This window comes from Diplodia corticola (genome assembly GCF_001883845.1).
Source record: "Diplodia corticola strain CBS 112549 chromosome Unknown scaffold99, whole genome shotgun sequence".
Classification (NCBI taxonomy): Eukaryota; Fungi; Ascomycota; class Dothideomycetes; order Botryosphaeriales; family Botryosphaeriaceae; genus Diplodia; species Diplodia corticola.
In genome coordinates this window covers 1-14,070 of record NW_017971578.1, presented here as the reverse complement: position 1 = coordinate 14,070, position 14,070 = coordinate 1, and the positions used below count along the sequence as shown (strand labels likewise).

The window sequence follows — 14,070 nt, the reverse complement described above, 5'->3', positions numbered from 1 at the left end:
CTAGTATCATTTACCAGCTAGTACCATTATCAGCAACTATTATTATCCCGATATATATACTCTCGAAAAGATAAAAGCGATAACACGTGAGAACCGCTTCATCACCGTAGCACTTGTGCATAATCAAAGTAAAATTATAGGTACATCATACCCTAAATTCTGTCAATACCCACTTTTATTTTCTGTCTGAACTGCTGTGTTGGTACTTTTATTCGCCTTCTCCGCTTTCCATTTGTCCCACAAGCCATGGACCGGACAACGAGAATAAGAAAAATAAATCGAAAATGAAAAAGATGACTCCGCGCATTGGTATTTGTATTAGCGAACAGCAGCTCAAACTGCATCAGGATACGGCTTCAAACAGTGGCTGGCACGTGGTTCAGAATTACCGTAACGGGAAGGTGCTGGATTAAAAGAGTCATACATGGCGCGATCGGGCGGACCATCGCTGATGTCAGGGTCCACTTCACGGGAAGAGATTCGGCGGAAACTGCGTCTCGGCCGACTTGGCGTGGGCGCAACAACGGCTGGAGGCGCCAGGCAGCACAATTCTTCCCCAGATGAATGGCAGCAACAACCAGTTCACTAATCGGAACCCCACAGATCTAACTGCGGATCCGCACAAAGCGGTGCGATCGGGTGTTTGAGCGTAAAATGCCTTTGCGGAGCCGCTTTGAGCAGATTGGAGGCTGATGGCTTGGAGTTCGAATGTTGGTAGCTTTTCTCACCACTAGGGCATAATATGGCTGCCTTAAATGGTAGTTGCATTCCAGGATTTGTCATTCAACCCCTTCCTTCAGCATCAAATCTAGTACTTAAGGCGGGTTCGGCGCAGCCTATTTGACATTTCCCCACAACAACCCCACAACCTACAACTGAACTACACACAGACTTTGGAACGTGCAGAATGTCCTTCAACCTCAGCAAGCCTGACCGAAAGGTCCACGCCGGCGTCATCCTCACCAAAGGGTATTATCCAACGATCCCAAGAAGACGCAAAATTCGAAGAGCTGACCAAGAGCACAGCGTCACCGAAATGCTTGACATAGCACCCTTCGAGTTCTTCGCCTGGCTGAACAAGGATTCGCTCAAGCTGTTGAACTTTCCGCCCGCGATGATTGAGGAAGCCATGGAGTTCGAGCTGCACTGGGTCACGGAAGACGGCAAGCCGGCAGCGTTGAAAAGCCGCGCTCAGATCCAGCCGACTGTGAGCACATTTGACAGGGATCTTTGATTGCAATTTTAACCGCCGTGCAGGACTCGTTCGACTCGTGCCCCCCGCTTGACATCGTGCTCATGGGCGCTCATGATGTGCAATACAAGATGAGCGATGCCGAGAAGGCCTTCATCCGTAAAGCATACGACCAGTGCTCCGCATTCCTGGCCATCTGCGCCGGCACCTTCTCGCTGCTGGAATCCGGGCTGCTCGAGGGGAAGACGGTGTGTCCACCCCGGATGTTCCTGGGCGTGATGAGGAAGCAGGCGCCGCACGTCAACTGGGTCGACAAGCGGTGGGTGCGGGACGGCAAAGTGTGGAGCTCGAGCACGTTGTTGAACGGGACGGACCTCATCCGAGGCTTCGCTGAGGAGACGTGGGGAGGGAGGAGCGGGATGGTCGAGTCGCTGCTGGACGCCTCTCACTTCCCGGCGAGAGACGTTGACTTCAAGGATTTCCATGGCAGGCATTTCGAGGTGGACAGCTTCGAGTAGAGCCGAGTAGTAGGCCTTGTCAATCTGAAAGGCTGCCTGAGTCAATTGATATAGCTATCTGAAAACGTCAACCCCCATGCCTCTAACGGCGCACAGCCTTCTTCATCACGCTTTCCACGCCTTGAGGACTCTTCTTCCACTGCATATGCTCATCCAAGAACTCTTTCCTATCCGCATCCCACAGTTCCTTGACCATGTCCGCTTTCTCCGCACTCCTTGGCGTCACATCGACCCGGACGTCATTCAATCTCACCACAAGCCCCGGACATAGGTCGTCCATGTCGATGTCAATCTCCTCTCCAGTCAACTCATCCCGTGCTTTCCGAATGTCAAAAGTCCACAGCCAGCGCGACATGGCAAGCATCAGACCGCGCTCGGCGAGATGCTGGCCGGGACAGATGCGACGACCGGCGCCGAAGGCGAAAAGCTCGGAGCGAGCACCAATGCGGTCGTCCGTCATGCTCGCCGTAGACTCGAGCTTTCCCTCCCAGCGCTCTGGTATGAAAGCTTTTGGGTTGGGGTAGACGGCCGGATCGCTATGGATCCCGTACGAGTTGATGACCATGGGCGTCCCGGCAGGAATCAGGTACGGGCCCCATTGAAACGGCTCGGTGGTGGCGTGGAAGACACCGAGAGGCACGCTTGTGATCCAGCGCTGAAGTCTGTGATGTGCATTAATCTCTGGAAGAAGCCAAGTCTGGGAGGAGAAAGGTCCACTTACTCTTGGAGCATCTGGCGAACGTACGGAAGATCGGCGACGTCTTCCTCGTCAGGGAGGCGACTTGGCCCGACAACCCTGTCAATCTCTACAAAAGAAACGTCAGTGAGCAGGCACGGCCAGATAGCAGAAGACTGAGCCACCATACCTTCCTGCGCTTTCCTCTGCACCTCCGGAAACATCGCCATGGCGCCGACCCAATTCACCAAACTACTCGCCGTAGTATCGACCGCAGCCGTAACCAAAATCTCTCCCGCCTCCGCCGCCTCCGCCTCAGTAAGCCGACTCCTCAGACTCCCCCCTTCCAACAAATCCATAATCGCCTTATTGAAGCACGGCAACGACAAGCCCCTCGCAACCCGCTCCTTCGTCGCATTCCAATGCCGCATAATGAGCTCCATATGGCCCTCCACGATCCTCCTCGCCTCCCTCCTCGCCGGCACCATCCACTCGGGCAAGCTCCACACGACGGGAAAATCCTCCGTCCACTTCGACCGCGTCGCATGCCTCGCAAACACGGCCAAATCCTCACCAAACTCCCTCGCCACCCGATCCGGCCCCTCCGCCGCCGTCACCCGCTGCCCGTTCATCATCGTCGTCGCCACCGACCCAGCAAACCGATCGACATGCACCCGCCAACCCTCCCCACCACCGCCACCATCCCGCGCCGCCGCCGCCGCCGCAACGTCCGCCAGCAGCTGCTTCGTCTCCAGCTCCTGCAGCGGCAGGTACTGCCGCGACGCGCCGACGTTGAGCACCGCGTGCCACAGCCTGCGCGTGACGCGCCACTTGGCGCCCGCCATGAAGGACGGGAAGAAGCCGGACCGCATCGCCAGCTCCATCCTGTTGGTCGGGCGCCCCGCCGTCTGCCCGCCGCGCTTGTGGAAGATCTCGGTGGCTTCGGCGGCGCCGGACACGATGACCCAGGGCTGCGAGCCGTTCATGTAGGTGTAGACGGGGCCGTAGTGTTTGGACCAGGCGGTGAAGACGTGCTCGGGGAAGAGGACGTTGGCGAGCTGGTGGGAGGCCGGGTTAGTGGGGGTGCTGGTGGTGGGAGGGGTTGCGGAGGTGGTTGTGTGTTTGTGTTGCTCACTTGCTTCTGGTTGCCGAGGATGGGGAGGGTGGGCGGGCCGGGAGGCATGTTGGCTGGGCGGGACCCGATGGATAGCAATTTGCGGAGGAGGAGGGCGATGATGCCGAGCACGGCGGCGCCGAGGAGGGCGCGTGGCGGCGACGAGATGTGGTCGGAGATGACAGTGTTCATTTTGAATGCAACGAGATTGTAATTATGTGTAAATGTGGCATGGTCCTGATGTGGAATGCTTTATATATATGTAGAAGCAGCCAGCCTCACCTGGGCCTGTCTTCGCCTTACATGGCGAAAAGCCAATCAAGAAGACTCGATTGGCATGTCCATAGTGGTGGATAATGGCAGGGGACAGCTGAAGGCCGGGCCCTGGTCGTCCAGGACATATGGTCGATATGAGTGCGTGCCTTATCACCACTCAGACATGATTTCGGCATGCGAAGCGGGTCTCTTGCCGTTAAACGACTTGGCGTGAGGAGAAAGCATCAGCTCCTCACGCACCCGCGGATCCTTAACCGGATGAGCCAACTTTGCGCTCTGCATCCCTGGTCAGTAGCCAAACTTGGTGGTGAAGCAATTTATGCGAAGTGCTCTCTAATCAGTCGTGTAACATTGGATGCAGGGCTACTCTGACGAATGTGCGTCGACGATGCGAAATCCAGCTACAGACGTACTCGATCGCATGCATCTTTGTAAGCCTTACCTGCGTGCATCATACGCGACCGACGTATGCACGTAGAATGCCATGATTTCTTTTTCAAGTAAACTGGGTACCATGTGTAGCTAGCGGTCGAGATAGATCGACGGGTGGGACCCGCGCGGATGGCCCAAAGCAAGCGTGATAACAGCATACTACTGGTAACTTAGGGCTTCAGCGATGTGCCGATCATGTCGCGCTGGATCATCCGCCAGGTAGGTAGCCTATAGCATTGCAATCCCAATCGGAGCTGGTTCCGGGAGAAGCTCCCATTCCATCCACCAATCGGATTGTGCATACACATCATATGAAGCTCCTGAGGAGCTGGGACGACAAGTTTGCCGTGTCGACAGTCTTGATGACGCTGTCCTCCATAAATGATGATACCTTCACTATATAAATGGATGCAGTGTTCCGCTGACACGAAGTAGTTGGCGGCTGCGGTAGATCAGCGGATGAGGTACGCGCTGATAACCAATCGCATATGCCGGGGATCTTGCAAATATTCGAGAATGACAACGCAGCGTACTGGATTAAACACCTAAGTTTCAGCAGTGCATGTGCAAGTGCGACTGTCCCCACAAAAAACTCTCGTTTAACAGCCAGAGCAAAAGGCAGCCCTTCGAACAATCATGGCTTTCGTTATCAAATAAGGAAGTGTTCGGAAGGTTGTGCTGACGGCAACGACTTTTCAACCATGTAGGTTTCGATGTTCTTGCTAAAAGCAACTGGTGATATTTAGCTTCATGCGACCCAACAAAATGCACACAAGCACTACGAAAACGTCCATCTCTTCCATGAACAACAGTTCCTTTGGAAAGTGTGTAGAGGCTTATAGCAGCAAACTCGACCCCGCTCTAGTCCTTCGGTGGTTCGCGGGAAGTAAGGTTCGGTCGTAGGCTTAGTAGAAACCGACACTCGCTCTCGGAATTGCCGTCTCACCGAGACGAAACCTTCATGCCTTAGGCCGAATCTCACTCCGCCTAGACCTGCGCGAACCCCGCATTATAGCCTCCAAGCCTCCCAAAAGGATTCAGCCATGAGATAGATAAATACCAGCAGCTCATCCCACCCATCTCCTCGCCATTAACAAGCTCCTTCGCTCGCACCCAGCCCAGCAGCCTCAGCCAAAAAAGAGGAAGGAAAAAAGAAAACAAACCATGCCCCCAACCGTCGACTCCATCCCCCCCGGCTCCACCGTCCTCGTCACCGGCGCCAACGGCCTCCTCGGCTCCAACATCACCGAAGAGTTCCTCGCCGCCGGCTACCACGTCATCGGCACCGTCCGCTCCGCCACCCGCTGCGCCTGGCTCCCCGCCTTCTTCTCCTCCCGCACCACCACCAGCACCACCACCACCCCGCGCGGCCGCTTCACCCTCCACGAGCTCCCAGACCTCGAATCCGAGCCCGCCTACGCCGCCCTCCTCGCCGCGCACTCCTCCATCTCCGCCATCTGCCTCACCACCTCCGTCCTCGACCCCTCGCAGACGGACCCGCGCGCCGTCATCCCCGCCGCCGTGCGGTGCGTGCTGCCGCCGCTGCGGGCGGCGGCGAAGGCCGAAGCCGGTTCTGCTTCTGCCCCCAGCGTGAAGAAGGTCGTGCTGACGGGCTCGGCGTTCGGGGCGTGGACGCCGCGGGCGGGCGGGGCGGGCGGGGCGGCGGCGCCGCGCAGGTTGACGGCGGCGTCGTACAACGAGGAGGCGGTGGCGGCGGCGTGGGACGAGGGGTGGGACGAGGGTGGGAAGGGCGACGCGGTGGCGCGGGGGGCGGCGGTGCTGATGGCGGCGTTTGTGGAGAAGGAGAGGGCGGCGTGGCGGTTTGTGGAGGAGGAGGAGGAGGCGCGGCTGGGGTTCGGGGTGGATGTCGTGTTGGTGGGGACGGTGTTGGGGCGGGTGTTGAGGGTCGAGGAGCAGGGGTGGCCGAGCACGGTGGGGTTTTTGGCGGGGGTGTGGGAGGGGGGCGAGGCGGCGAGGGCGGCGAGGGCGTTTGTGAAGCCCCAGTTTTTTGTTGATGCTGTGGATTGTGCGCGGGTGCATGTGGTGGCGGCGGTGAGGGGGGATGTGGTGGGGGAGAGGGTGTATGCGTTTGGGGAGAGGTTTTCGTGGAATGGGGTGCTGAGGATCTTGAAGAGGCGTTATCCGCAGAGGACGTTTGATGATGAGGATGAAGGGGAGGGGGAGTTTTTGGTGGAGGCGCCGAATGAGCGGGGTGCTGGGCTGTTGCGGGACATGGGGCAAAGCGGGTGGACGATCTTGGAAGATAGTGTGGTCAAGACAGTGGAGACGGCGAAGCTGTTGTCGAGTTCATCGTGATGGAGGAGCTCTCTGTAGTAGATTTACCAATTTATGACTGCTGTAGTGCTACTGCGAGGTTAAATTTGATGAAGCTAAAACTGACTTCGTTCGCTGGCCTTCCGGGAAAGGCGATAGCAGCGAACCGTCATTTGCTATTCCGTCGTCACTCTTGATCCCTCACAACATCTCTCAATAGCTGATTTAAACGCGTAAAAGTCAGTGAGTGGGGTGAAGGTCGGCAAGTAGGAAGGAGTGATAGCGCTGTTTGTAATCGAGAATGCAATGCAATAGAAGTCATTGAAACAAGGAGCAACATGATTGAAGTCGAATGAGATTGTAAGCTGCGTGCTCGGCAGATGCCCTGTTGGACGACGCTGATTTCTCCACTTGCCGGGCATCTATATGCCCCGCCCCGCCCCACGTAACAACATGAATTTCAAGGAGCTACTAAGCTGTTTGCTTCTGGACCAAACCTGTCGCCTCAACCGCCACCTCCAAGTTGTACCGCCACGAGGTGCTCAAAGAGGAGGATCAATGCGTCAAAGATTTCTCTGAACAGGTTGATCCCAGCTAGATAAACAACGGCGTCATCGAAATACAACAGATAGTTGGCTTTCCGACGTCGCTGGGAGAGTAGATGTATTATACTTTTGAGTTCAGGCTTGTCCAAGAACAGAAACATGAACGTTGTCACTAGCACATTTGGTATTGACAGCTGTCAAAGATAGTCCGTGTCAAGCATAGATCTGGCCGCTAGCAGTCCTTAAACTTTGTATCATGTGGATATTCAAATGCAACCTCGAAATATGTGTAGAATATTTACATTTCTCTACATTGGCTTTGCGTGCGGAGACAGCTGTCATAAATACATCACTAGTTTCCTTGAAAAGTTATCAACTGGCGGGGCAGTCGATGACAATACCCTTATCTCCGGCGGTACAGTAGCCGGAGGAGATCTGGGCGGTAGCCTTGGAGCAGTTGTTGGGATCGGTAGGGTCGCTTGGGTATCGTTAGAGCTGTCCCACGGTGGCACATGTGGAGTAGGGAGTCATACCGCTTGACGTTCAGGAAGCACCAGTTCAGAGTGTCAAGGAAGTCGCCATCGCCAGTGGTGATGAACGTCGGCTTGTTGACGTTCTTGGACGGGGAAAAATGTCAGTATATCAAAGGATCGCATCATTAAGATAGTGGGGAATCGGAGCTCACGTCGAGAGTGAAACAGCATTTCTGGATTTCTTCCTGGCGGGCCGAGAGGTCGGTAGAAGGGGCGGCCAGTGCCAAGCTGGACAGGGCAGCGACAATGATGGTGTAGGCGAGCATTTCGACGGTTGTTGCTGAGGTGTTGTGGATTTGAAGTGTATCAGAAAGTGTGCTGGAGCTTGGGTTAGACAATAAACATATGCAAGGCAGTAGCTCTATTTAAATGGAACGCCCCTATTCTCTCGAGTAAGTTCTTACATGGTAGTCCATGCCGATGTCCATACATGAACCAACGCACGTATGTTCCATGATCCGATTCTCTCCAGACATGACAGCGACACATCATGACAGCGACACATCTCCCGCCATCCCATTGGTCTACCTATACGAAGAACTCCTTGGTCTCCTTCAAGGTTTCTAAGCGACGACTAAAGGAGTAAACAGCAGGCGATCTTCGACTCGCGTGCATATCTGCCTTCCCGGGCGAACCGATCTTGGCCAACTACCCCACATTCAGTCAGAAACGGACGACCGAGCTCCTTGGCTGAGACGGCCAAGATATAGAGCATGGCCGTCCTCCAAAACCGTCAACTCCTTATTCCAAATGGACCAAGGCCTAGATATCCCCAGCCACGTCATAGATGACCCGTGCGCCCTGTCTCAGTATAAAAGCTCGGATGTTTCGGCCCCGCGTCTTTCTTGTCATACAGCCAAGCGACATACTACGCCGCGCTAGGACAACTCGCGGCTTCAACTCGGCGTATAAGAGCGCCTGGCCATCAGTACATACGGTGCATCTCCGCAAAGAAAGAGTGTTACATAGTGAGATGGCTTGTAACGAGGGTTGAGGAACGCTTCCTCTCCGAACAACCAATACCTTGGTGCGGGCATCCATCTTCGCTGCACAATCAGTAGTGTTGTCTGCTGAAGCTGGCCGTCCTGCCCCGCTCGCCACCGCCTTCAAGGTCGCTCGTCACGACGACAACATCCGTCTCCTTGAGGATATTGCTCTCGCTATCGATATCCCCATACGCACCCCTGCCCACCGCGTGCTCGGGATCGTACGCAGCCGACCCACTCACCACACTCTGCATCTTCACCGACCCCTTCCGGTGCGCGCCCCTGCTGGAGTCCCGGCTCTGGAGCGCCATCCGCCCAGAGCTGCTCGCGCCCACGCCGTCGCCGCTGCTACTACCGGCCGTCGAGCTGCGCAGGAAGGGGATGTACTTGAACAGCGGGCGGAGGGCGGCGAGGGAGCCGGCGACGATGCCGACGCCCTCTTCGACGAGCGACCAGACGGCTATGGGGGCGACGCCGAAGAGGAACTCGGTGGGGTCGTTGTAGAGGACGAGGTAGCGGAGACGCACGATGGTTGCGGTGCTGGCGCTGTTTTTGGGAGGGTTCTCAAGTGTCAGAGGGGAGCGCAGTGCAGGTTTCGCGGGGGCCCACGTCGATGATGGGCGGTTTTCGACTTACAATGCACCCATGGCCAGGATCACGGACACGGAGACCTTGACACGTCGCTTCAGCTGCACGTCGTGGAGCATGAAGACTGGGAGCACGGCCAGTGTCCAGTCGGTCAGGATGCACTCGGCCGAATAAAAGTAGCCGATGCTGGCGTTGGTCGTCGGTGCGCCGCAGGTGCCTTTTGCGCCGCCCCAGCTGACGGCAAAGGGCCGGCAGTAGGTGAGGATGACCACCTCGAAGATGATGGACGAGGTGACGGTGAAGCCCATGACTCCGTACAGGATCCATTTGTAGGTTGGTTTGGTTGCAATGCGAAGCAGGGAAACGCAGATGCTACATTTGATGGGGATGGTGGTCAGGCAGTAGATGAGCTGCGCGTGAACGAATCACTGGGGGTGGTCAGCCACCCTGCTAGCTATCCGGCAGTGGAGCGCTTACCTTGCGGCCCATCATGTTGTCGTACGCAGAGAGCTGCGCGGCACGAGCTCCAGCACCATGGCAGATGGACAAGATGACTAGTGTGCAAGTGACGGAGAAGCAGATCTGCCATGAAGACGGTCAACCGTCGATGGTCTCGAGGTGTAGTAGCAAAGATGCCCACTTACAAGGCCGATAATCATAAGCCAGTCATCGAGGCCCAGGGCGTTGATCTTGTAACGTGTGGCGGTGCGAGCAATGACTGTGACCCAGGTAAGAGCCAACAAGATGATAATCAACTCCAACAGTCCCTGGCCAGAGGGAGTGGGGACGGGCGTCAGGGACGCAGAAATGGATGCCATATCGTTCTTTGGTGTGGAAAGAAACCCACAGTTGCAGCTCCAAAGGAGGAGGACTTCATCGACTATGAGATGTGAATGGCCCTGATGAGAAGTAATCTTGCTTTGCACGGGTAGGAATCAAGCCACGATCCTGGCCAGTGGAGACCTTGACATTCCTTCAGCTCCTCAGGTTTCAGACTCGCCATGCTGGCCGAAATCATGGTCCTGTTCCGCGGGACTACGAAGAAATGGGGCGACGCGTGATGATCAGGGGGATCAATTGGAAAACTTTCAATGCATCTCAATAGAATGAGTCTTGGACGTAGATATCTGTGTAGTGGGCGTGGTCGCAGGGCTTAGACTTGGGTTTGACGAAGCTCGTACGAGACTGCACATGCCACCGTTCTCAGGGACGTGGAGGAACCAGAAAAGATGCCCTCAATAATCTGGACGATGTGTATATGGTGCTGAGCGCATGATATTGTTGAAGGAGCAAGCCGCAGAAGGAGGATGCACGAGTCGGACGATGTGGCGGCGGTAGTGGACACGATAGATCCGGCGCTTCAGCCGCTGGCAATACCTACACCGAGCACAGCGGTACCGTGCCACGGCCAATGGGGAGTGTGTATCGTTCTGCAAACGGCTAGCAGCAGCGGGCTGCTCCATCAATTGTTTACAATGGGGTTTGTGGAATCCAGAACGCGTCGGCGCATAAGTGGGAGTCCAAGCGCCCAGTTCCGCATCCTATTGCAATCAAGGCTGTGGGGTGCCACGCTTCCTCTAAGTCGGCCCGTTCCTTAGCTACCGCGGCATCGGCCCAGCCACGGTTGCACCAGTACCTGCGTAGCCCGTTGCGTGTGGCTAAGCAGGCAGCAACATTGAAAAGTGGGGAGCTCCGAGGTACGGCGAGCCGAGCTTTATCTACTTGACAGTTGCCCCGCGTGCCCGCTTCGTCCTGTCCGCACCTGCTCGATTGTACAGTTTCAGTCTCGGTCCAAACATGCTGTCGGAAATCACTGTCGACGAGGCGCAGTTCGCGGCCCTCAAGGGTCAGGTCGTACTGGTGACGGGTACGTACATACATCTTGCCCCATCTCTCAACTGGATCCTCTCGCCTGACCAGACCGACAGGGGCCGCGTCTGGAATTGGCCTTGCGACGGTCAAGTTGCTGCTGTCCCAGGGCGCAATCGTCGTCGCGGGCGACCTCAACGAGGTGCCGCTGCCGCTGAACGAGCAGCTGTCGTTCCAGAAGACGGACACGACCAGCTGGGCGGACTTGCTGGCGCTGTTCAAGAAGGCCAAGCAGCAGCACGGTCGCATTGACCACGTCTTCGCCAACGCCGGCATCTCCACGCGCATCAACTACCTGGAGGAAAACCTGGATGCGAATGGCGACCTGCTGGAGCCGTCGCACCAGGTCATCGACATCAACCTGCGGGGCACCATCAACACGGCAACTCTGGCGCTGCACTACATGAAGCCCGAGAGGCAGCAGGGCGGTGGCAGCATCGTCCTGACTTCGTCTTCCACCGGTAAGCGAACCTTGTCTGGCATGGACGAACGCACTGACACTCGCTTCCTCTGCAGCTTTCCAAAGGATGCGTGCCGCCGACTACGCAATCTCGAAGCACGGCGTCCTCGGAATACTGCGTGGCATGCTCCCGAACATCGAATCGGCGAACCTCCCCGTCCGGCTCAACATCATCAACCCCGCCTGGACCGATACCGGAATGGTGCCGGCATCGCTCGTTGAGTCTGTAGGGGGCAAGACGCAGCCACCCGAAGTGGTCGCACGGTCCGTGGCGCTGCTCATGTCGGACAAATCGAGGAACGGCCAGGCCATCTATTCGGCAGTGGGTCAGCTGTTTGAGATTGAGGAGGCTGTCCTGCAACCCGCCAAGAAGACCATCGTTGGCACCGACAGGTTGGATGAGGACACCGTTTTCAAGTTGGTGTTGAAGCAGATGGGCGAGAAATATCAAGACAAAGTGTAAATTGGGGGGTTGTTGAGATGCACACTCTAGCGATGGGGCAGCAGAGGAGATGTATTAAATATTACAACGTTCGTGAGCAAGCCTGTGCGGTGTACTTCTTGACATGCATTGCGCAATTTATCCGAGACGGAGCGTCATGAAGTTGCCACTTATCATTTTGTGGTCGTTGGTTGCAAAGTTGGTAATACTTATAAGAGCGTCTGATAGACTAGCTTTTGTCACATCATCCAAAGTGCTCGTTTGCCGTGAGATCGTCGCGCAGATGATGACGTTTTTGTGGTTTTCTTGGATCGGCGCTTTAGACATCGCTTACCAAGTCATTGAATGTCGCGTCAGACACACAAAACTGGTTCGTATTGTGGGAAACGAGTGCAGGACAGTACCACAAGCTGCACGTGGTGCCAGTTAATAAGACGCGGTTTCACTGTTTGGAAGCCAGGTAAACTCAAGCATCGCCGTAGACAAGCGCAACACAGCCCTACATGCAGTAGCTTACCTTTTTGGGATAAGGCAACGCAGGCCCACTTCTTAAGCATGGCGGATCAAAATGATGGGACAGGGTCTACCTACTTCCCGGCGCCAATCTCAGTGGAGCTCCACGTCTTGGCGGGGTCTCTGACCTGACATGGAGTCGACTGGCATTCCACTTAATCACTACGTTGGCTAGCATCAACCATTCTACAGAGACACATAGCTCAATACTGCGCTTTCTCACCAGGAAAAACTTGGCAGACGTTCTGGACATAAGTAAGCCGCCTAAAGCGTAAGAGGTGGCTGTAGCATATTGACTGAGAATGTCCAGGTACCCTTAAAGCACATGCGGATGGGCTCGACCTTGGGGAGCGAACGCTACTAGCCCAAGCTCTACGAAGAGCAGTATATTCCAACGACAAGGGCATCCTGAAACAGCGATATGGTGTGCAGGATGGGGGTGGCCGTGGCCTTATTCAGAATTTTGTTCAACTCCTTCCAGCATCAAAAGTAACATCAGAAAAAGACATGAAGTATTGGTCATGATGCTCAACTGCCATCCCCTATGCTCTAACGAGGGGGGTACGTTCTTCCAGACGAGCACCGTCCGACAAAATGCCCATAAAGCGATAGTCGGGCAGCAGAAGCAACACGGTGTGGGATCTCTCTGTTGCGTCGAAAAATCAGAAGACGATGGCCTGTGCGGTGCTCAGTCAACGGCGACAAAAATAGTTGTGGCGCTCAACCCCATTTGCTAAACCGTAGCCAAAGCCGAGGATGGCCAATCACAAGCCGGACCAACCTTCATGGCTTGACAAGTCGAGGCTGAGACCCTTCACCGCCTGGCTAGTTTTGGGCGCTATAGATTAAGTTCTGGACCCCACGATCTCAGCCCCAACCCAGCCTCACTTGACAGCTTGCACTTAAAATGGACCCCTCCCCTCCCCATTCGTTACCAAAACCAAGCAGCTTTCTTACCCGGCTCACGCCCGCCTCGGCCCCCGCAGCGAGCATCAGAGCCGACTTTCTGGGAAGACGTGGCGGACCGACCCTGGCGCTAACTCAAAAAGGTCCGAAACAGTCATGCGCTCCCTAACGCTCTGGCTGGTGGAGACGGTGGCCGTCATCTTCTCTGCCGCTTCTCTGGCGGCGTTGGCGGTTCTCCTCGCCGTGACGGACGGCAAAGTCATTTTTGACTGGCATGGCGTCACCCTCAACACCATCGTGTCGATTCTGTCCACGGCCAGCAAAGTGTCAGTGATGCTCGCGCTAAGCGAGTCCATCAGTCAGTGGAAATGGATTCTGTTCGGCGACAAAATGCGGCCCTTGATGGATTTCGAGCGCATCGATTGGGCGAGTCGCGGCCCATTGGGCAGCTTGAAGATGATGGTGCATTGCAGAGGCGCGTGAGTCTTCTCTTGCAGCAACAAAAACCCCCAGTACCGTGTCCCGCTGACACTTCCTCGAAGCGCCATTCTGAAGATCGGAGCCATCACCACCATAATAGCTCTTGCCGTGGACCCCTTCGCCCAGCAGCTGGTCCAATACCGTCAGGAGCTCGTCTTCACCACCAGCCCGGACACCACCGTTGCCCGCGCCCAGCGGTATTCCCAAGGCAACCAAGTCAGGATGTCCCTCATGCTGGATCCATGTCCGTAAACCATCCACACCCC

At 55.9% G+C, this 14,070-nt stretch overlaps 7 protein-coding genes across 7 annotated transcripts; 4 read left to right on the top strand and 3 right to left on the bottom strand.

Moving 5' to 3' along the window:
• Nucleotides 1-907: 907 nt before the first annotated feature.
• Nucleotides 908-1,710, top strand: BKCO1_990007 (dj-1 family protein; the record flags this gene model as incomplete). The annotated part of the gene is made up of 2 exons (XM_020280093.1): nucleotides 908-1,207; nucleotides 1,258-1,710. The coding sequence occupies 2 exons, from the start codon at nucleotides 908-910 to the stop codon at nucleotides 1,708-1,710; spliced, it is 753 nt and encodes a 250-aa protein (XP_020125248.1).
• Nucleotides 1,711-1,792: 82 nt separating this feature from the next.
• Nucleotides 1,793-3,692, bottom strand: BKCO1_990006 (cytochrome p450; the record flags this gene model as incomplete). Its single annotated transcript, XM_020280092.1, has 5 exons — nucleotides 1,793-2,372; nucleotides 2,432-2,516; nucleotides 2,577-3,069; nucleotides 3,097-3,444; nucleotides 3,522-3,692. The coding sequence occupies 5 exons, from the start codon at nucleotides 3,690-3,692 to the stop codon at nucleotides 1,793-1,795; spliced, it is 1,677 nt and encodes a 558-aa protein (XP_020125247.1).
• Nucleotides 3,693-5,372: 1,680 nt separating this feature from the next.
• Nucleotides 5,373-6,524, top strand: BKCO1_990005 (nad-dependent epimerase dehydratase; the record flags this gene model as incomplete). Its single annotated transcript, XM_020280091.1, has 1 exon — nucleotides 5,373-6,524. One exon carries the CDS (start codon nucleotides 5,373-5,375, stop codon nucleotides 6,522-6,524), a length of 1,152 nt encoding a protein of 383 aa, XP_020125254.1.
• An 875-nt stretch (nucleotides 6,525-7,399) lies between these two features.
• BKCO1_990004 (uncharacterized protein) lies at nucleotides 7,400-7,826 on the bottom strand (the record flags this gene model as incomplete). Its single annotated transcript, XM_020280090.1, has 3 exons — nucleotides 7,400-7,505; nucleotides 7,561-7,643; nucleotides 7,713-7,826. 3 exons carry the CDS (start codon nucleotides 7,824-7,826, stop codon nucleotides 7,400-7,402), a joined length of 303 nt encoding a protein of 100 aa, XP_020125253.1.
• Nucleotides 7,827-8,614: 788 nt separating this feature from the next.
• Nucleotides 8,615-9,952, bottom strand: BKCO1_990003 (cation-transporting atpase 4 protein; the record flags this gene model as incomplete). The annotated part of the gene is made up of 4 exons (XM_020280089.1): nucleotides 8,615-9,092; nucleotides 9,183-9,544; nucleotides 9,612-9,716; nucleotides 9,779-9,952. The coding sequence occupies 4 exons, from the start codon at nucleotides 9,950-9,952 to the stop codon at nucleotides 8,615-8,617; spliced, it is 1,119 nt and encodes a 372-aa protein (XP_020125250.1).
• Nucleotides 9,953-10,931: 979 nt separating this feature from the next.
• Nucleotides 10,932-11,926, top strand: BKCO1_990002 (short chain dehydrogenase; the record flags this gene model as incomplete). The annotated part of the gene is made up of 3 exons (XM_020280086.1): nucleotides 10,932-11,001; nucleotides 11,063-11,464; nucleotides 11,520-11,926. The coding sequence occupies 3 exons, from the start codon at nucleotides 10,932-10,934 to the stop codon at nucleotides 11,924-11,926; spliced, it is 879 nt and encodes a 292-aa protein (XP_020125249.1).
• Nucleotides 11,927-13,480: 1,554 nt separating this feature from the next.
• Nucleotides 13,481-14,056, top strand: BKCO1_990001 (uncharacterized protein; the record flags this gene model as incomplete). Its single annotated transcript, XM_020280075.1, has 2 exons — nucleotides 13,481-13,803; nucleotides 13,867-14,056. 2 exons carry the CDS (start codon nucleotides 13,481-13,483, stop codon nucleotides 14,054-14,056), a joined length of 513 nt encoding a protein of 170 aa, XP_020125255.1.
• Nucleotides 14,057-14,070: the final 14 nt, after the last annotated feature.